Consider the following 22647-nt stretch of genomic DNA (forward strand, 5'->3'; position numbering starts at 1 on the left):
TAGACAACTGTGAAAAATAAAGTGCTGGGAAAATAATAACTAAAGGCTTCCCAAAACAAAATTGACATAAACTGCTGCAGTAGTGCACTCACTGTCTGCTCTGCAATGATTAAACCTAGCAGCTGCGCTGCAGTGTAAAAGACAGTGGACTGAACACTAGTACTACTCACTTTCAATACTCCCAGTTAAGTAGAACAATATTATAGTGCAGAAAGCATAACATTTCAGCACTTTCACCAGTTAAACGACTTCTGTTTTTTTCATATATGGCTGCCACTTCACTAAACACACGCGCTCACTTGGTACCGAGGAAGGAGGAGCCGAAAGGTATTTTCTAGCATGAGAAGCAAGTCTTTTGTAGCGTGCCTCATTTTCTTTCCACCACTGAAGAGGATCACCACTTCTGTCAATTACTGGTTCCTTCAAATAGAGATGAAGTTCATCATCCAGGGTCATTATTGCAGATTCAGAAGAATCCTCTGCTGCATGAGGCCTCAATAAAACACTGAATATGGCATCTATTAGACCACGATGATGTTTTTCTTCTGTCCATTGTATTTTTGGACATTTTTCTCTTTTTGCAGCATCCTGCTCTTCCAGATTAGAAACCTGCTCTTCCTGACTTGTATTTTTGGCAGGAACCTCCTGCACCTCCTGTTTAATATCTTCTGTTAGCCATTGTTTTGCCTTGGCCAATACATGTTCAGAAGAGAAAGCATGATTCTTGTATCGAGGATCCAAAAGATATGCAAGCACAACATTTTTATTCTCTTTATGCTTCTCAAAACGTTTGGCGAGGCTGTCCCTCATGGCCTGCCTACATGTTTTAGTGCCACGTGTGTTGGGTCCTTCATTCTCTTGAAGAAGCATCTTCAGCACTCTCGCACATGGGATGACAGATGACACAGATGAGTCGTAATGACTCACCTCTAGTATCACTTCCTCTATGGGAAGGAGGGTCTCAATGACATTGGCTGATCAGCAGTAGGACAAGAATATCCTCCATATTCATCTGAATAGATGGTAAGAGCTTGCTTCTGCTCCAGCATTCTTTGCAGCATGTGAAGTGTTGAGTTCCATTGTGTTGGAACAGCGTCAATCAAGTTGTTTTTGGGTAGGTCAAGGTCTTCCTGAATGCACCTCAGTCGCTGTTTGGCAAGGATTGAATGGTGGAAATGGCCTGCGCACCTCTTCAGCATGCCAATTATATCAAGTTGGAGGGTGTGTGCCATGCAACTGAGGTCTGTAAGCCTCATTCCTTTCACCATGTTCGCTCTGCTGTCTCGAACCACAAGCATCACTCGGTCTTTGGTGATTCCCCAGTCTTCCAGCATGCCAAGAAACCTTTCTCTAATGTACTACCCAGTGTGGGATCCTTGCATCACTTTTGTATTCAACACCAAATGCCTTCCTATCCATCCGCTGTCAATGAAGTGGCATGTAAGACTCATTAGTGACTCTGTTTGTCCTGACCAGCAGTCAGTCGTGAATGAGATTGAGTTGCCAGCATTCTCTGGTTTCAGCATAGACTTCACTTTCTCAAAGACCTTTTGGTGAATCTTTCCCAGCATTTCAGTTTGATAATATTTGTCACTCTTGACTCTATGGACTATGGACATCAACCGCTTAAATCCAGAGTCGGACACCATTGTAAATGGCTGGTTACCAGTGACCATCATCTCTGTGATTACTCTGTCCAGCAGTTGGGATCTCCAATCCGAATTTAGCCACCTGTTTTTTTCCTGAAACATATCTGTTATTGCTGCCTGCTGGGATACTGGTATTTCACCTTGTGATTGATTGTGTTTTTTTCTGTGCTGCATGATATAATTTAACATGATGAACTCTTAGATGGGCCCCAAGATTTGACGTATTTTTTGGTTTTTGCAATAGCTGATCCCATGCTTACATTGCTTGTGTACGTGTTGCACACTGTTGCTTTTCCTGGAGATGGAGACGAGAAATAGTCCCAGATGACACTTTTACTTTTTCTATCTTGTCTGTCTGGCACCCTGTGGTGGGTGGCTGGCTGGCACCCTGTGGTGAATGGCTGGCTGGCTGGCACCCTGTGGTGGTGGGTGGCTGGCTGGCACCCTGTGGTGGTGGGTGACTGGCTAGTTGGCACCCTGCGGTGGTGAGTGGCTTTCTATCTGGCACCCTGTTGTAGTGGGTGGCTGGCTGGCACCCTGTGGTGGTGGGTGGCTGGCTGGCACCCTGTGGTGGTGGGTGGGTGGCTGGCTGGCACCCTGTGGTGGGTGGCTGGCTGGCACCCTGTGGTGGTGGGTGGGTGGCTGGCTGGCACCCTGTGGTGGGTGGCTGGCTGGCTGGCACCCTGTGGTGGCTGGCTGGCACCCTGTGGTGGGTGGCTGGCTGGCACCTTGTGGTGGGCGGGTGGCTGGCACAGGGGCTGTGGGGGGCTGGCTGGTACAAGGCCTGTGGGTGGCTGGCTGGTACAGTGCCTGTGGCTAGCTGGCTGGTACAGGGCCTGTGGGTGGCTGGCTGGTATAGTGCCTGTGGCTAGCTGGCTTGTACAGGGCCTGTGGGTGGCTGGCTGGTACAGTTCCTGTGGCTAGCTGGCTGGTAGGTACAGGGCCTGTGGGTGGCTGGCTGGCTAGTACAGGGCCTGTGGTTGGCTGGTGCAGGGCCTGTGGGTGGCTGGCACCGGGCTGCTTTGGGTGGGTGTATGGCTGTGTTATACACTCCCGAGAGACTTCCGACTCCAGACGAGGCTGTCCAAGGCGAGGGAGGCGGCCCTAAGAAGGGAGAAGGTTAAGCCCAGTGCACGGAGGCGCGTGGCCTTACATACGCAATGACGTCACGACAATATCGATAATATCGGCAATTTCCGGGACTGATACTGATATATCGGGAAAAGTGAATATCGGCCCTGGGACTCGTTGCCATCTAGACAAGGTTATCATTGACATGCTAATTAACTCAGCGCACTTAAACCAGACTGGAAGACCAGACTGCCAGCAACAAGGCTAAAATACAATGCAAAATTACACATTAATATAAGTGTAAACACAGAGTAAATCAGCATAATTACGATGTTTTGAGGGCAGGTGGTTGAGCTGATGATATTAGTATCTGCTAGGAGTCTGACTGTGTGAAGCCTTATTGGCAATAGGCAGCTAGGCCTAGAGTCCCAGAGTCTTCATATATTCTTTGAGATATATTTTTGACAAATTTTACTGTCCCATTTAAGTAATCCAAACCATATTCTCAGTGTCCATTAAGTCCATAATTTCATTGGTCACCCTGTGTCACTAATAGACACAGGGTGACTTACACAAAAGAGGGGCCCAGGGAGCTGAGACAGGGATTTCCCAACCTCTCTAAGGTAAGCTGGGTTTCACGGCCCCCCAACCAAAGTGACTCCCATCACAATATACTTTAAGAGATGTGTATGTACTAACGAGTGCTAATAATTTGACAAGTGTATGTCCATAATTGGAGAATATGTTTGGGGTACATAGAGTACACCCCATGTAAGTGGGTCTGTCCTATGGTGGTAAGCTATGGGTGAACAGTCTCTATTGGTTTAATGGAAACATTGCTCAGTCATAATTTATAAAAGGCTAGCACTAAGGATTAAAATTGCTCTTATAATACAATAAAGTGAGCTGCTGCTTGGTATAAGAAAGGGACGTTCCTTAAAAAGTGTAAAATATGAAACTACCTGCGCTGCTCCACAAAACAAATAAATATATATATATATAATATATAAAGTGCTAGTGCTTAACTTAATGTGCACAATAAAAATTGCCAATCAATATGCATAAATAATAAACGTGAATAAATAAAATAAATCAATAAGTATAAACTGTTGTCTTATTCTTTCAATTAATCATGTGCTCAAAAAACATTGTGCAGTGACAGTCTTTGTGCAAAAATATAAGTCCAAAGTGCTGCGTGCTCATACAAAAAATGCTGGTGCTCTCTGTATACGAGTAGGTGCTCCCCTCTTGGTCCCCTACTCACCAGAAGCCAAATAATACAGCGCTTTCAGAATCTCTTTTGAAGATAAATGCCTTATTGGGCCAACATTTCAACAGCTTTATAGGTGTACTGTAGATCACAACATCCAGGTGATGCTCAAAAAAGAAAGAGATGCTGGCATTGTGAAGTATGTAAACACTTTATTCGATGCACACAATACAGGTTACACTTACAATTTAGCAGAGGTTCAAACGCCTGAAAATCATCCCACGGGTCGCCACTTCAAATGGCTATACTCACTCCCCGTGTCCCCGTATGCCGGAAGTAGGATGCAGTCGGGTGTAATATGTATTCAGACGAACAGCTTGACGCGTTTCGCTCCTCACACAGAGCGTTATCAAAAGCCCGTGGGATGATTTTCAGGCGTTTGAACCTCTGCTAAATTGTAAGTGTAACCTGTATTGTGTGCATCGAATAAAGTGTTTACATACTTCACGATGCCAGCATCTCTTTCTTTTTTGAGCATCACCTGGATGTTGTGATCTACAGTACACCTATAAAGCTGTTGAAATGTTGGCCCAATAAGGCATTTATCTTCAAAGGAGATTCTGAAAGCGCTGTATTATTTGGCTTCTGGTGAGTAGGGGACCAAGAGGGGAGCACCTACTCGTATACAGAGAGCACCAGCATTTTTTGTATGAGCACGCAGCACTTTGGACTTATATTTTTGCACAAAGACTGTCACTGCACAATGTTTTTTGAGCACATGATTAATTGAAAGAATAAGACAACAGTTTATATTTATTGATTTATTTTATTTATTCACGTTTATTATTTATTCATATTGATTGGCAATTTTTATTGTGCACATTAAGTTAAGCACTAGCACTTTATATATTATATATATATATATTTATTTGTTTTTTGGAGCAGCGCAGGAAGTTTAATATTTTACATTGCTCAGTCATATCCTGTTTTTTATACTGTACTTAAGATACTGAACCAGAAAATAAAGACGAGTAGTGCATAAGTCTGTGTCTATGTGTGACTTTGATTTGCATTGGTCCCACAAGTCTCGTGTGTGTCTGGACTTGGGGAACAGAAAGGTGTGCCAGCAAAGGTCAGTATTGTATAAAGTAGTATAAAAGTGTTAATTAGAATAAGAAGTAGAAAGACTACAGGGTTCTTTTGTATGGTAAAGGGTCAACTATGCTCTCAAAAAGAGCTGCTTGGGTTGGAGTGTGTAAACAATCTTTTGGTTCCAGTGTTGGAAGCCCTCTATAAAATTGTGCCACTCAAAACTGGAGTGGTGGTGTGACCACTTATGTGGGGAAGTAAGCTTAAAAGAATCATCTGTCAAATCTGATGACAAAAATAAGTAGACCGTGGAAGAGGAAGAGGTGCTTATAATCAGGGCCGGTGCTTCCAATAGGCAAACTAGGCAGCCGCCTAGGGCGCATTGCCACCTAGGGGCGCAGCCAGGAGTCTGCACTCTCTCTCCATCATGAATGATTATAGTGAGCTGAGGGGAGAGGTGGCGGTAGGGGAGGAAGAAGGGAAAGAGAAAGATGCCAGGTGTCTTGGCCAGTGGCGGAACTATCAGGCCCTGGCTTTCCACTACTATTGGAGGGGCCCCAAGAGGCAGGAATGGAGCCCACCAGAGTGCTGCCTGCATGATGATCCTCTTCAGCTGGAGCTGAACGGCCTTAACCCCAGGCAGGAAGTGACTCTCTGCACTGAGCTGGTAGGCAGCCGTTAATTTCCCTGGCTTGGTATTAAGCAGGGAGCAGAGGAGAGCTGAACCTGAGCCGGAGCTTGGCACTGGAGGGCGGAACCTTTACTGGGGCAGAAGCGACGAGGCACCGGAATGGCCTGAGGAGGTTGCTGATGAAGGACATGCAGAGCTCCGAGACGGCTGCTTTTCCCTCAACCAGGAGCCGGTTGGAGCTGTGGTGAGCACTGTGGTCCAGGAGAAGAGCGTCCTGGGAGAAGGAATCAGCAGGATCACTGTGAAGGAGGGCAGAGTGGGGGCCACTCTCTTCATACCGCCCAGCTAGTGTCCCCAGAACAGGGGATCGTGGTCCCTGGGTGTTACATGGAGCATCCCTGATATGAAAGGGAATTGGGGTCACCAGCTGTGCCATGGGGAATCAGAGTCACCAGTTGTGACATGGAGGATAGGGGTCACCGGGTGTAACAGGAGTTCGGGGTCACCAGGTGTGCCATGAGGAATTGGGGTCCCTGGATGTGCCATGGGGGATTGGGGTCCCCAAGTGTGACACGAAGGAACATCAGGGTCCTCAGGTGTGACATGGAGGAACATCAGGGTCCCCAACTGTGACATGGAAAAACATCAGGGTCTGACATAGAGGAACATTGGGGTCACTGAGTATGACAGCATGACATGGAGGAACACGGGGGTCCCTGGGTGTGACATGGAGGAACATCAGGGTCAGTGGGTATGACAGCATGACATGGAGGAATATTGGGGTCCAAGGGTGTGACAAGGAAAAACATCAAAGTCCCTGGGTGTGACACGGAGGGACATTAGGGTCCCCGGGTGTGACATGGAGGAATATGGGGGGTCACTGGGTATGAAAGCATAACATGGAGGAACCATCGGATCAGGGTCACTGGGTATGACATGGAGTTTTTAACCCCTTCCCTTTTTTTTGGGGGGCGCAAGTAGCTTGTCTTGCCTAGGGCGTAAAATATTCTAGCGCCGGCCCTGCTTATAATGGGCCCTGGATAATGTCCAATACAGTAAATCCACTCATGGTTAGAGGTGGACTAGTCTGATGGCGCCGACAAAGGCACACTCACTGTGGGCATGACGTGGAAGAATCACCTTGGGATGGTGGCAGGTGACATTCTGTAGCTCAGCAGCATTTTCTTTTCGGAGGCGCTTCCAGACTGCTAGGCAATGCCTTTCGGGAATATCGTCTAAACACGTTTCAGGAATATCTTTCTCGAGCCTAGAATGTGTTCTGTATGAGCCAGCTCTAACCACTGCAAGGGGATAGACACAAATTGTATAAGGAAAAATGTACCTTAACGTGGTAGATTTTAGGATAAAAAAAAGGATATGTACTAAAGAAAAGGCGGCTTAAAAAAGGTCAGAATAACAAAAATAGTAACTTAATGCTTTAGGTATTTACTTAAAATCATGAATGGAAAGATATATACTTAAGAATAAAAATGAAAAAAAATAGAATTGTATGAAAATAAAATATGTCTGACCGGGCTGTGCGACTCAGTGTTATGCGTCTGACCGGGCTGTGCGACTGAATGTTGTGCGTCTGACCGCGCTGTGCGACTTAGTGTTGTGCGTCTGACCGGGCTGTGCGACTTAGTGTTGTGCGTCTGACCGGGCTGTGCGACTTAGTGTTGTGCGTCTGACCGGGCTGTGCGACTCGGCGTTGTGCGTCTGACCGGGCTGTGAGATTGTGAGTGTTGGGTGACTGACCGGTGTCAAGTGAGTGGAGCGGAATACCAGAGGGTGAGAAGGTAGCGTTAGGAAGCCAGGAAATAGCCACATAGGATAGACTTAAATCTCTGAATCCCCATTAGATTAGATAGTAGGTACAATGCCCGGCGGGTGTGGGGATGCGACTCGGTGTACATCTTGTGATATGTATGCGTTCCTCGGTCATGCGATCGAGGGCGAATACAAATGCGCAAAATGTAAGCACGTTGCTTCCCTGGAAGCTCAGGTCCTGAATCTAGGGAAGCAGCTGGCAACACTGAGACGAATGTCCATACCGGAGGAGAGCCAGGATTGTACCAATCAGGTGCAGACAGGGGCCTGCACAGAGGTGGGCGGAGTATCGGAGGTGCAGGCATCAGAGCAGAGCAGAGGGGTGACAGTTAGGAGGGGTAGAAGGGGACAAGTCAAGGAGGCTGATCCTGGGCTGGAGCACCCCAATAGATACGCCCCGTTGTGTGATGTTGGGGAAACCAGTCAGGGACCAGCATTGCTGGAGCAGAGCAACGCCCCTAGCTGCCAGGGGACGAACTCCTCCAGTGAGGCCGGGAGAAAGGGAAAGGAAAGACAGGTGCTGGTGGTAGGGGACTCAATTATTAGAAGGACAGATAGTGTAATCTGTGACATAGACCATGTGCGCCGAACAGTCTGTTGTTTGCCGGGCGCTCGGGTTCGGCACATCGCGGATCGGGTGAACAGATTATTGGGTGGGGCTGGGGAAGACCCAGCTGTCATGGTACACGTGGGTACCAATGACATAGGCAGAGGAAGACGGAGAGTCCTAAACGATTTCAGGGACTTAGGCGCTAAGTTGAGGACTAGGACCTCCAAGGTAGTATTTTCCGAAATACTACCGGTACCTCGAGCCACACCAGAGAGGCAGCGGGAGATTAGGGAAGTTAACGAGTGGCTGAGGAGCTGGTGTAGTAAGGAGGGTTTCGGGTTCCTGGAGAACTGGGCCGTCTTCTCAGTCGGTCACCGGCTCTTTGGTAGGGACGGATTGCACCTAAATGGGGTGGGTGCAGCCGTACTGGGTGAGAGGATGGCCAAAAAGTTAGAGGGGCTTTTAAACTAGGGAATGGGGGGGAGGGTACAGATGTAGAATTAGCCAGTGGAAAGCAAGTTTCAGAGGGCAGAAATGGGGGCATTAGCGGTAGGGTGTTCGGAGCTCCTATACCCAGGGTGGGTATGGGGAAAAATCAAGAGAGCAGCCTAAAAACATCAAAATTACGAGGCTTATATACCAATGCCAGAAGCCTGGCCAACAAGATGGGAGAGCTGGAGCTGCTGATGTTTGAGGAGGACTTAGATTTTGTGGGGATAACTGAGACTTGGTTTGACAGCTCTCATGACTGGATGGCGACCATTCAGGGGTATTCCCTTTATCGCAGAGATAGAGAGGGTAAAAAAGGGGGAGGGGTATGTTTGTATATTAAGAACAGTATACAGGTAAATATGAGGGATGATATTAATAATGGAGCTATGGACGAGGCAGAATCCCTATGGGTAGAGCTTCAAAGGAAAGGCACGGTGGGGAAGGTAATATTGGGCGTATGCTATAGGCCCCCAAACCAGAGGGAGGAGGGTGAGGTGGACCTCATGTTACAGATAGGATTTGCAGCAAGGATGGGAAATGTCATTATAATGGGGGACTTTAATTATCCTGATATAGACTGGGCAGAAGGAACCGCGCATTCAGCCAAGGCTCGGCAGTTCCTAAATGTTTTGCAGGACAATTTCATGGGTCAGATGGTGAATGCACCGACAAGAAACAATGCGGTACTTGACCTACTGATTACCAACAATACAGACCTGCTCACGGATATAGAAATACGGGACAACTTAGGGAACAGTGACCATAGGTCAATTGGTTTCAGTATTAATTACAGTAATAGGAAACACAAGGGTAATATAAGGACACTGAATTTCAAAAGAGCCAATTTCCCTAAACTGCGCTCGCTGCTAGAAAATATCAAATGGGATAGAACCCTGGGAACAAAGAACACGGAGGAAAAATGGGAGTGCTTCAAGAGCATACTTAACAAGGGGGTGGGCCAGTGCATTCCACAGGGAAATAAATTTAAAAGAGCAAAACTAAACCCTGGGTGGCTAAACTCCAACATAAAAATTAGAGCTAAAGAAAAGGCCTTCAAAAAATACAAGACTGAGGGGTCATTGGCAGCATTTAAGCATTACAAAGAGTGTAATAAGAAATGTAAAGATGAAATCAGGGCGGCTAAAATAGAACACGAGAGACATATAGCGGAGGAGAGTAAAAAGAACCCCAAGAAGTTCTTTAAGTATATAAACAGTAGGAAAGCGAGGCCAGAACCCATTGGCCCCATAAAAGATGATAAAGGAAAAATGGCCACTGAGGACAGAGAAAAGGCGGAAGTGTTAAATAATTTCTTTTCTTCAGTTTTCACAAAGGAATCGGGGGGCTACACGAACCCCGCTTGTAAGGCCGAACTAAATAATACACCTCAGGAAGTGCCGCCATGGCTAACAGAGGATAGACTTAGAGCTAAACTAGAGAAACTTAACATAAATAAATCCCCGGGACCGGATGGCTTGCACCCAAGGGTTCTAAATGAGCTCAGTCAGGTGATTGCCAGACCATTATTCTTGATCTTTAAGGATAGTTTACAGACAGGTATGGTGCCAGCTGATTGGAAAAAAGCTAACGTGGTACCAATATTTAAAAAGGGGCCGAGATATATCCCGGGTAACTATAGGCCGGTCAGCCTAACATCTGTAGTCTGCAAAATTTTGGAGGGGATGATAAGGGACCACATACAAGACTTTAGTAATGAAAACGGTATTATAAGTAGTAATCAGCATGGATTCATGAAAAATCGTTCATGCCAAACCAATCTATTAACCTTCTACGATGAAGTGAGCTGCCACTTAGATAAAGGTAAGCCTGTGGATGTGGTGTATCTGGACTTTGCAAAGGCCTTTGACACCGTTCCCCACAAACGCTTACTGTACAAACTAAGGAAGGTAGGTATGGACCATAAGGTGAGTACCTGGATAGAGAACTGGCTCCAGGGGAGAGTGCAGAGGGTGGTGATTAATGGGGAGTACTCGGATTGGGCGGGTGTGGAAAGTGGGGTCCCCCAGGGTTCTGTCCTGGGACCAATCCTGTTTAATTTATTTATAAATGATCTAGAGGAGGGGATATCTAGTACAATCTCAGTATTTGCAGATGATACTAAACTAGGCATGCCAATATCTTCTATGCAGGATGTGGAAATCTTGCAAGCAGACCTGAACAAAATAACGGGGTGGGCAACTACATGGCAGATGAGATTTAATGTAGAAAAATGTAAAGTAATGCACTTGGGGGCCAGAAACCAGAAAGCAAGCTACTCACTAGGGGGGGAACCTCTGGGTGAGTCTAGGATGGAAAGGGACCTGGGGGTACTGGTAGACAACAGGCTTGGAAGTGGCATGCAATGCCAAGCCGCTGCAAGCAAAGCCAACAGAATACTGGGTTGTATAAAAAAGGGGATTCACTCCAGAAATAAAGAGATTATTCTCCCACTCTACAAGACTCTGGTCCGGCCACATCTGGAGTATGCTGTCCAGTTCTGGGCACCGGTCCTCAGGAAGGATGTGCTGGAACTGGAGAAAGTCCAGAGAAGGGCAACAAAAATAATTAGGGGAATGGAGGACATCGGCTATAAGGAAAGACTACAAGCACTGAACCTATTCTCTCTGGAGAAGAGACGCTTGAGGGGGGATATGATATCAATGTACAAATACTGTACTGGCGACCCTAGCATAAGGAACAAACTATTTCGAGTAAGGGAATACAATAAGACACGTGGCCACTCACTAAAACTAGAGGAAAGGCGGTTTAACCTTAAAGTGCGTAAGGGGTTCTTCACTGTAAGAGCGGTAAGGATGTGGAATTCTCTTCCGCAAGCAGTCGTATCAGCGGGGAGCATTGATAGTTTCAAAAAACTATTGGATGGACACCTTAAAGACCACAACATACAGGGGTATACAATGTACGGTTAAAAGCAAACACACACACATAGGTTGAACTGGATGGACTTGTGTCTTTTTTCAGCCTCACTAACTATGTAACTATGTAACTATGTGTAACTATAGGGGAATAAAATATAGTCTATAGTACAGATAAATTATTACTAGGTCTGATTCCAAATGGCAGCAAAAAAAACCTGCATGCACATCTAGAATAAAAAACAATGAAACAACCCTAAAAAGCCCTTTTAGGGCCCACTATTGTTACATAAACTCATACAAATTAAATAGTAAATAATGAGATCTTAGTTCACTCATTTTGGTGTATGGCCACTAGATGGCGCTAAGTATACACAGCTTTAGAAGAAATGATTCAAATATAATTGTGAAGTAGCTGATTGTATCATGGTATAAAGAGATACAAAGAATTAAAGGATAAGTACAGAAAGTCCAAAATTAAAACAAAAAAAAATCAGTAAAGGTATACAGTGATGTTGTTTAAAATTGTCCTATAGATACATGAAAAAGGTCTAATGGGATAAATACAATTTATACAGTATTTAGGCTATGTTTCCACTATTGCGCCTACAAAGTCGCGCGATTTCAATTGCGATTTTGTACTGTGAATTGTGTACGACTTGTGTACGACTTTACAACGACTTGTTGCGACTTTGATGTATGCGATTTGCGCAAAGTGATTCCTTTTCCTGCTAGTGATAATTACTTTTCCTGCAAGTGATGTAATTTTCTGTTTTGGAATAGTATTGTTTGGTGCAGCCAACATGTTGGCTATGCAATATGTTGGGGCAGCAGTCATTATGGCTGCTGTAGCAGCCGTTATTGATGAGGAAGAAGAAGAGGACCGGAAAAGGAGAAGGCATCGCTTTTGGATCCATCCTGTCATCACCCAAAGGGAAGAGAGAGGCCAGTTCAGGATCCTTTATCAGGACCTCCGTGCTCATGAAGACAAATTCTTCAATTACACACGGATGTCAATTAAAAGGTGAGAACATATGTTCATGTCAACTTGTAAATTGCAAAAAGTGATTTTTAACAAAAATGTTTATATGCATGGTCACCATTGTGTATATGCATGATCATTATCAGGCCCGGACTGACCATAGGGCCCTGGGCCACCTGCTCCGTGGCCATCTGATAATCAGGCCATACAGTGGGAGGTAAGGGAGCTATGCCTGTCTCCTCCAGCTGCGGGGCTGAGCTGTGAATTTCTCTCTGTGTATGTCTCTATGTATGTAATTTTTATATTGATAATGTTGATAATTGCCATATATTTTTCTTTACAGTTTTGATGAATTGTTGGCTTTGCTCTCCAGCCATCTAGAGCGACAAAACACTAGCTTCGGAAGGAGTATTTCGCCCGTAGAAAGACTCATTATAACATTGAGGTAACTTTTTAAACCTACTTACCTCCTGAGGCATTTGGAGATCCACATCATTATGTGACCCCTATGTAGTTGTGGGTGTGATTATGTTTGCCATGTTTCTTTTCAACAGTGTCTTTTTCCTGCTCCTCTTCTTCCTTCATTTCCTCAGGCACCTTCTTCCAAGCCAGTTTATGCATCATTCTAACATTCTTTTCTCCATTTTAGGTACCTGGCAACTGGACATTCCTTTGCAAGTTTACATTATGAGTTCTTGGTTGGCAAATCTACTGCCAGCAATATTATCCATGATACTTGCAGAGCCATCTGGAATGTTCTTAGGGATTTGGTCCTGAAGAAACCCACTACAGAAGACTGGTGCAAGATACCCGAATATTTCTGGGACCACTGCAATTTTCCAAATTGTGTTGGTGCAATTGATGGAAAACACATCAGAATAGTGAAGCCTATTGGCAGTGGAAGTAAATTCTTCAATTACTAAAAATACTTTTCTTTTGTCTTACTAGCGGTGGCTGAAGCCAAATATTGTTTTAGCTATGTAGACATAGGTTCGTATGGAAGTAGCTCAGACTCGAGCATATTTGCGAGATCCACATTCGGAAGAATGTTGAGGGAAAATGGACTTCAGCTGCCACCAGACTGTCCACTACCAGGGACAAACGGACCACCACAGCCATTTGTTTTTGTTGGAGATGAGGCTTTAGCTCTCAGTCCTCATGTATTAAGGCCTTATTCCAATCGGTCTCTGACTGTGGACTAAAGAGTTTTCAACTACCGCTTAACTAGGGCAAGACGAGTAGTTGAATGCACTTTTGGAATTTTAGCTAACAAGTGGAGGTTCCTGCATACAGCTATCAATTTAAAAATGGATAATGCAATATGTGCGGTCAAAGCAGCATGTGTGCTTCACAACTATGTAGCACTTCATGATGGGTACATTCATGAAGATTCCAACATGCATGACATGGAGGGTGCACGTTTGAGTGCCAGTAGGGGCACAAGCAATGGTGCCACTGTGCGTTAGGAATTCACATCCTTTTTCATGTCTACTGCTTGTTCTGTCTCCTGGCAGCAGGATGCTATTACATAATGTATCCCACGTTCCAGCACAGTCCAATTTTGAATAAAATTAGTTCTGTTATGTTTTTCTTATATTTCTGCAAAATGTGCAATTGTATTCAAATTCTGTATATAGTTCCATTTCTAGATATAATAAAACTACATTTTCTCTAGCGCTCATCGACAGACGTAGTCCTCGGTGATACACCACCTTCGGGTTATGTTACCTCCGCAGGAGCAGGACTAGACAGGAAATTAAAAAGCTCTGGCCACACCCTAGGGGCAGTCCCAGAGGGTATATCCTCTCTCTCTCTGCCTCAGCAAATCAGTTATTTTCTGTCTAGTTAGGAGTAAGGACCTAGATACCTTGCTGGGATCTTCGGTCCTGGCAAGATTTTTTTCTTAAAAAGATTTTTTAGACAGCTTTTTTCTCCAGTGTTCCTGTGAGATCTTCAAGCAAGAAAGCTGAACTGGGCGACGGGCTGGATGTTGAGATCCGGTGGTCACCCCAGTTCAGCCTACGAGCGCGTGCAGGCCATAGCTCCGCGCTGGGTCGGCCGCGACAAAGTCCCATTAAGGGACTGACCCCACGAGTTAAACGTCTCGCTGAAACGCCAAAGACCATGAGTCACGGCGTCCGTATTGGTCGACAGCCCTCCCGCCCCGGTGGAGAGGGGTACTGTCAGGAGTTGGTGCCCGCCTGGTTCCGGTATGGTGAGTAGTATGTTCCCCCTTTTTCCCTGACGGGTTTTGTGGTGAACGCGGGCCCCTCTCTGTATGGTAAGAAAGAGTCCTTTCTATCCTATAACATGTCACAAATCCTCCTACTTTGAGTGTGATTTATGTGTGCAAAAGCCAGGAGGCTTGGCTTGGGAGCTAACAATCTATTGTATACATGTTTTAAAGATGTAATCTGTGGCATTCTGGGAATCTTATGGGTTAAGTATAAGCTACCTACCAGTCAGAAGCCACGGACATGTAGACTGCCTTCCAAATCAGATCTCCAGCTATTTAGCAGGCCTCCCGAACGGCCACGTGGTCCGCCAGGGCCGGTACCGCCAACCACGCATATCCCCATGCAGAGAGAGTGTTGTGTGCCCTGCAGCACACCGCTATTCAGTTTAGGCCGCCGCCATTTTTTTTGCTGAATCACACGAGCCGCCATTTTGGCGTAGCCTCGTGTCTCCAGCATGGGGGCGGCCATGTTTGAGGTGATTCTACACCTCGTGGAGCTTGGGGGAGGCGCCGGAAGGCGTGCAGAGGGGCGGAGCCGCCTCCTTTCTTCCTGGGCAGCCAGCCAAAAGACTTCCTGTTTGTCAAGACAGCGCTGTAAGCTGTTGCAGTTTAACTCTGAGCATCAAGTGGTGAGCCTGGGGGTCTATCTCTCTCTCTCTCGATCGATAGGGATCCCTAAGCAGGTAACACTAAGGGGCTTTTTTTGTGGCGCTGGGGGTCAGAAAAAAAAAAAAAAAAAAGTTTTTTTCTTTACTTTTGAATTATATTATCCAGGAAGTAACTGGAGTTATTATGGACCCTGCCACACATATTCCCCCACCTGTTTCCCTCGAGGGGGCCTCGGGACCCGCCGGTGCACAGAGTATAGAGTCATTTACAGCAATTTTGGAGTCTATGGTGGCTCGGGTGGAGGCGGCCTGTCAGGGACGGGGGTCAAGGAAGCGACCCCCGCCTACCCCTATACCATCTGACACCTCTGACTCAGATTCAGAGATGGTCACGGCAGTTGCAGGTTCCTCTGCAAGGGCTGTTATCCCAGGTAAAGCCCCCTCAGACAGTGAGGAGGACGCTTCTTCTCTTGCTATAATTCAGGAAGAAGCATTGGTGGACGCACTAGTTGTGGCAGTGCAAGAAACCTTAAAACTTGAGGCTTTACCGGCAGAGGCAACTGAAACAGAGAGGCCTTTTGGGACTAATAAGCCCATCAAGACGGCGAAGGCTTTTCCTGTACCTAAATGTTTTGGTAATCAGATTAAAGGAGAATGGGAGCATTCTAAACGTACCTTTACTATTTCCAAGCGTATTGCTAGACGCTATCCGTTTGAGGAATCCATCATTAAGAAATGGACGGTACCACCAGTCGTGGATCCGCCTATTTCCAGGCTGAATAAAGCCACGGTTATTCCAGTGGAGGACACTTCGTCCTTTAAGGACCCGGTGGATCGAAAGATAGAAGCAGAGTCCCGCACTATCTTTTCTCTGATAGGGTCAGCATTTAGACCAGTAATCGTTATTGGTCTAGTTTCCCAGACACTTACGGAATGGGCGAAAATGGTACGCTAAGATCTTAGGGGAAAAGATATTCCCCAGGAGACTTCTGATTTGATGGAACAGATCATACAAGGGCTACGGTTTATCTGTGACGCAGCCTTGGACACTACTCCCCTATTAGGGCATGCATCTAAGTTAGCAGTGATCCTCAGACGTGTGCTGTGGTTAAAATGCTGGTCAGCTGACCTAGGTTCCAAAAAGACCTTGACCAATCTCCCCTTTCAGGGGAATCGTCTATTTGGAGCCAACCTAGATGAAATCATTAAGGATGCCACTGGGGGCAAGAGCACTTTTTTGCCACAGGCTGCAAAAGCTAAGGGACCTCGCAACAAGCGAGGACCTTTCTTTACCGCCCATAAAGGGCGCCCGGCTGGTACTAGCGGGAAAGGCAAGACTCCTCCAGGAGGGTTCAAGAAGGGGACCAACCCAGCCAAACCCGAAGCAAAGGAGTACACAGCCTGAAGGTGCGCCCCCACCCGGTTTCAGGGTGGGGGGACGTTTTCACCGGTATTCAGGACATTAGATCGAGCATCAACCACTACTACCGGTGCGATTCTTCCCTTCCAACATTTAAGTACCACAGGAAGCGGTAGTTACCGTTCCCTGAAAAGATCTTTTCCTTTACCTTTTCCTAAGATTAGTCCCGATACCTCACAGGAATCGGATCTGGTTGACCAGATAGGCCAAGTAGCCTCTAGTCGGGTGACTTCGGTCCCTGAGGTTCAACCAGAAAAGATCACCTTTCCTGATAACTATCAGGTATCTGATAAATGTGTGGGAACAGAAAACGACCAGACTTTCTCGGATGGTCGGGGCCAGATAGCTCTAGGGACGCCTGGTTCAGATCCAATCAGCGCCAGTGGTCCTAGAAATTCTAGGCTGGCCTCCTCAAGCCGGCCTGGCCGACTTGGACATGTTAGTCGCAGACGTTCCGTGGGAACTTCGTCTCAGGGAGTGTCTGTGGTCTCAAGGACCAATTTACCTTCGTGCTTTACAGTCGCTGGTTTTAATGGCCTGGCCATTGAGACCCAAGTACTGAAGGACAGAGGTTTGTCTACTTCAGTCATTCCTACCCTTATTAAAGCAAGGAAAGCGACTTCCAGCAAAGTCTATTATCACACATGGAAGTCTTATATTGCGTGGTGCGAATCTTTAGGATTTCCTCCACGTACCTATTCGGTGACTCGAATATTGGCCTTTTTTGCAACAAGGGGTTGAGCAGAAGCTAGCCTTGAGCACCATCAAGGGTCAAGTTTCAGCATTAGCAATCTTCTTTCAGAAGCCTTTAGCTACCAAATCCTTGGTGCGGAATTTCATCCAGGGGGTGCGGCACCTGGCTCCTCCAGTCCGCGCGCCCTTACCGCCCTGGGATCTTAATTTGGTTTTGTCGGTTCTACAGAAACCTCCCTTTGAAAACATCAGGGAGATTCCCTTGCTTACTCTATCCCAGAAGGTGGCCTTCTTGGTGGCTATTACTTCTGCTCGCAGGGTGTCAGAACTGGCTGCATTATCATGCCAGTCACCATACCTAGTGATTCATAGGGATAAGGTAGTACTTCATCCTAAGCCATCTTTTCTTCCCAAGGTGGTTTCAGATTTTCATCTGAATGAAGATATTGTACTACCTTCCTTGTGTCCTCAGCCCAAGCATCATCGGGAACATGCGTTGCATTCCTTAGATGTGGTTCGGGCAATCAGGGTATACCTGAAAGCTACGGAATCATTCCGTAAGACGGATTCACTTTTTGTGATCACGGATGGCCCCAGAAAGGGTTTGCCTGCATCTGCCGCGACCATTGCCAAATGGATTAGACAAACGGTGGTACAGGCTTATTCTATTAAGGGTCAGAGTCCTCCGTTCCCTGTTAGGGCGCACTCCACTCGAGCGCTCAGTACTTCCTGGGCCTTTCGCCATCAGGCGTCAGTGGTCCAGGTATGTAAGGCGGCCACCTGGTCGTCGGTACATACCTTTACAAAATTCTATAAAATTGATGTGACGGCATCGGCGGATGCCTCATTTGGCCGCAAGGTTTTGCAGGCCGCAATTTGAGGAGACCGGTGGTCTACCTCGAGGGTTTTTTTCTGTTTGAAAAAAAAAATTTGTTTTCTCTTTTTTTGGTTGAGTCTCATCATTAAGGATGAGCATTGTAAACTTCTAGTTGGCACCGGTTGGGCCTTCTAGATTGGGATTTGATTTCCATTTTCCCACCCCTCAGTTGTGATACTGCTCTGGGACGTCCCGAAGGTGGTGTATCACCGAGGACTACGTCTGTCGATGAGCGCTAGAGAAAAATGGATTTTTGTAAAATCTTACCGTAAAATCCTTTTCTCTTAGCTCATCGACAGACGTAGTCCCCGCCCCTCTGTTTTGGAGTTGGGTTGGGTTAAATTCTCTAAGCACTGCTTTTTCACATAACTGATTTGCTGAGGCAGAGAGAGAGAGGATATACCCTCTGGGACTGCCCCTAGGGTGTGGCCAGAGCTTTTTAATTTCCTGTCTAGTCCTGCTCCTGCGGAGGTAACATAACCCGAAGGTGGTGTATCACCGAGGACTACGTCTGTCGATGAGCTAAGAGAAAAGGATTTTACGGTAAGATTTTACAAAAATCCATTTATTTTATCTTATGTTGTTCTGTGTTCCCAGTAGATATACTTATATAGCATAACAGACAGTAATGAAAGTACTCTACAACAACAACAACAAAAAAACACAGATTATGTAACAAGAGTATTTTTTATTTATTTATTTATTTTTGTTTTTCATGAAATTATCAAAAAATAAACTTTATTTGCAATAAACATTACAAATGTTTTGGTTATTCCAGCACCAAAACAACAAAAAAATATAAAATATCAGGTAAAAAAATAAACAAATTTCCTTTTTTGGACTGGAAAAAAGACAAAACTGTTGGGCTTTGAATTTGTCATTTTTTTGTTATTTTGCCCAAGTAAAGTAACAACAGCCAAAAAAAAAAAAAGATTACAACTCCTGGTAGGTTATTGGTTCAGTCGACCCACAACCTGAACTAGTGGATGGGCCAGGGTAATAAGTCGATGCTCCCTGATAGTATTGCCTTTCCTGAAAAGGCATAACCTGAGTGGGTGTAGGTTGGTAAGGTTTTGGGGGGCCAAGGGTGGAGGCAATGGGAGGTGGTATTGGATAAAACATAGGGGGCCTGGAGGGATTCAGCATATTTCCGTACTCATCAAAGTATGGGCGCTTTCTTGGCAGGCCATACGGTGTACTTGGTGGTGGTGGGTACTGGTGATAAGGGGGATATGTGTGGTGGGGTGTTTCCATACACGCTGTAGATGTTGTTGGCTCCTCAACCACAAAGGATTGCGCAGTTGACATCAAAGCCATCCTGAGCGCATATTTCTTCTCTGGGGGGACCTTTTTACACATACCTAAAAGGACCATCATAAATACTGTGTCTTCACACATACTTTCATTCATTTTGGTAGACATCTCATTGACCACCTTCAAAATTTTCTCCATGGGTTTCACACCCCTAGCACTTGCCCTTGAAGATCTTCGGCAAGGCCTTTGGTCATCACTAGGCCCCGGTTCAGCCTCCTCCGCAACTGGAGAAACATTCCTTGACATTGGTCTGGACATGGTTCCCTCAGATTCTTCATGGTCACCAAGGTCTTGAAATGCCTCCTCCGCCGCTGCCTCCTGTGACCCCTCTTCCTGTGGCAAACCCTGTGAGCTGTCTTGCCAGCTTGCTTGGGTTCTGAACTATAATCAATTAATTTATAATTGTATGAATATTATTACATTTTATATGTGAACTACAGTAAATACAGACATCCCAAGTCTCCCGCGACTTGCGGGAGTCTCCCGCCTTTGGCCGGCGGCTCACGGACACCCGCAAGTGCTGTGCGATCTCCCGGCTGGGAGACTTAGGATGTCTGCCAGGGCCGGGGGTTCAGCTATGGGAACTGCACGGTCGCACTTTCTCATTCTTTAAATGTCTTTGCTATGCAGTATGCAGGCAGAGCTCAGGAGAATACAGGGTGATGTCATGAGGGAGGGACTTATGCAGCTTCAGCTTTCCATTGGCTGGGGAGGCAGCAGGGGGCGGTGCAGAACCGCCTCTTTAGCCAATGAGTACACAAAGTACGCTGTCTATCACTACAAGTAAAACTTCATCCCGGCTTTTTGTATAGTGCGGATGCTGGATGGAGCTGCATTTGTGATCTGGGGAGAATGCTGGACACAGGCTCATAAAACTGTGACTCTTCTGCAGTGATCGATGAGGTGAGAGAGAACAAGAAAGCGTTTTTCTCCAGTAGAAATAAAAGAAGAACAGGAAGCTTCTAGAACCCTGTGCCCTCCTTTACTAGCACTCATTAATACCATCCATATTCCTGACCTTTTACCAGGGGGAAAGTTATCTGACACCTGTGCATTGGAGGTGTGAGCTTACTGTCTCCATGTTAATAAGACAGGAACATGGATGGCATTATAACGAGTGTCCTTAGACTTGGTTCAAACTAGCAAAACCTCTGAAAAGTGATTAGAAGGGGCTAGTGGATCACTTTTCAGACTGCAGCTAAGCAGCTGGAGGTCAAATGGCAGTTTATAATGGTGCTGATGTGTGCCACAACCATGAGGACCCATTCACACTAGAAACTGCATGTAAATCACATGCGGCACGGCCGGGGGGGGGGGGGGGGGGGTTAGCGCGGCGGCGGTGCGTTGTGCCACCTCCCTGAAATGAGTTTTTAGAGGTTGGGATGTCTGTAAATACCTGCTGACAACTTACTCTCGCATCTCCAACACCGCCCTTAAAAATTCTAGCTCCTGGGCATGAGCATATGGGGCAATTCTTGAAGACCCAGAACCACTCCTTCCTTCGCATAGTTTCCGTAGATAACAATCTTTGATACTTTGCCATCTTGTTTGTAAGGAGTGCACTGAAAAACAGACAATACCGGTACTGTACAGGGAATAATGGGTGCAAGCTGCAATGTGATAAGTTGCATATATGAAACACTTACATTTTTCTGACCGTTCTGTAGCTGTTAAACAGTCCCAATTATCGTAGTAGATACGAGCCATCTCCAACCATGCTCTTCCTCACATGATCCTTGTATAATGGATCTCTGATGTCATAGACTGTTGGACGTTCTCTGACAAGCCGTATGATTTCCTCATTGTCGGTTGTTGTTGGCCGACAAAATTCGTGTGCAGTCTAGAGCACATTTCAACCAACAAAACAACACTGGACAAAAGACAGCCGATCGTTTGGCCGACAATTGGTGCGTGTTTACGGGGCATAAGACTTTTAAGGGGCCATAGTATTTAGCCTGCAAATCCAATATGTCTCTTGATTATGTAATGTTCGGGATGCTTCAGAAAAAGAGAGACTGGGAAGAATGACTTCTATACCAAATACTCTTCAGCCAAAGGTGCATGTATTGTGTTTCAAAGCAAAGTGTCAGGGAATGCTATGAACACCAAGAAAGTTATTTTCAAAATAACTACGGTACTCCCAGAAAGGTCTCATGGTGCAGCCAATGTATAATGATCCACAAGTTTGTGTGTGTGTATAAACCACATAAGAGCTAAGAGCCCATTCACACTGCCGCGACTTGTCAGCCTGACAAGTCGTGGTCGATCGCGGTCCATTGAGTAGTACAGGACCCGTTCTAATAGGAGCGACACAAGTCGCTCCGACTTAGAAAAAGGGTCCTGTACTACTTTGGGGCGACCTCGGAGCGACTTGCATAGACTTCCATTATGTGAAGTCCCTGCAAGTCACGCCGAAGTCGCGGTGCACATCGGTGCACGCGACTTCACAGGTTGCCCCCGAAGTCGTGACGCCTCAGTGTAAACCGGCTCTAAAGCATTTGTTATGTTTAAAAATATATTTAGTAACAATGCTCTCTGGCAAACTGTTCTGGCTATGTTCAATAAATGGGCAAGACAGTCATTCTATGTTTTTGCACTGAAGAAAGTCTTTCCTATCAGATGGTGTTGTACACTTGCTTGCAATTAGTTGTCTAGGAACTATTTAACTTTTAATATGTTGGGCCTTTCTGAAAATTATTTTGGGTTTGGGGGTTAATATGGGGCTTCATTTTGGGTCCAGGAGGAGAATGTGTCAGTTCTTTTTAACAATACACTCAACGGTGTTATGACCATAATTGAACTGTGTGCAGGGCCGGCCCCACCATGGGTTCCACTGGGTCAATTGAACCCAGGCAGTTCTTGGAAAGGGGCAGCAAATTGACTCCTAAGATTTTTTTTTCCAGCAGTTTTGTGTGTCATAAGTTTGCGGTGTGTTACGGGTGGCATTTCCCCATCTCATAATGCTGCCCATAGTGCAAACTGATGAGTATGAGGAGGCAAAGTGTCTCCTTCGGGGAATGTCCCTTATGTGATCGTGGTGTGCGCAATGACCTTAGACTTCGGCACACTCCATCTCATGCAGGGCAGGCGGGATTTTCTAGGGCGTTGGGAGTGTCAGA

At 46.1% G+C, this 22647-nt stretch overlaps 1 protein-coding gene across 1 annotated transcript; it reads left to right on the top strand.

Annotated features, from left to right (window-relative positions):
* Nucleotides 1–12237: 12237 nt before the first annotated feature.
* Nucleotides 12238–19124, top strand: LOC309565991 (uncharacterized protein; the record flags this gene model as incomplete). Its single annotated transcript, XM_082271012.1, has 4 exons — nucleotides 12238–12422; nucleotides 12724–12825; nucleotides 13585–13799; nucleotides 19117–19124. 4 exons carry the CDS (start codon nucleotides 12238–12240, stop codon nucleotides 19122–19124), a joined length of 510 nt encoding a protein of 169 aa, XP_082127138.1.
* Between the last annotated feature and the right edge of the window lie 3523 nt (nucleotides 19125–22647).

This window comes from Pelophylax lessonae, assembly GCF_965119305.1.
Source record: "Pelophylax lessonae genome assembly, chromosome: 10".
NCBI classification, from domain to species: Eukaryota; Metazoa; Chordata; class Amphibia; order Anura; family Ranidae; genus Pelophylax; species Pelophylax lessonae.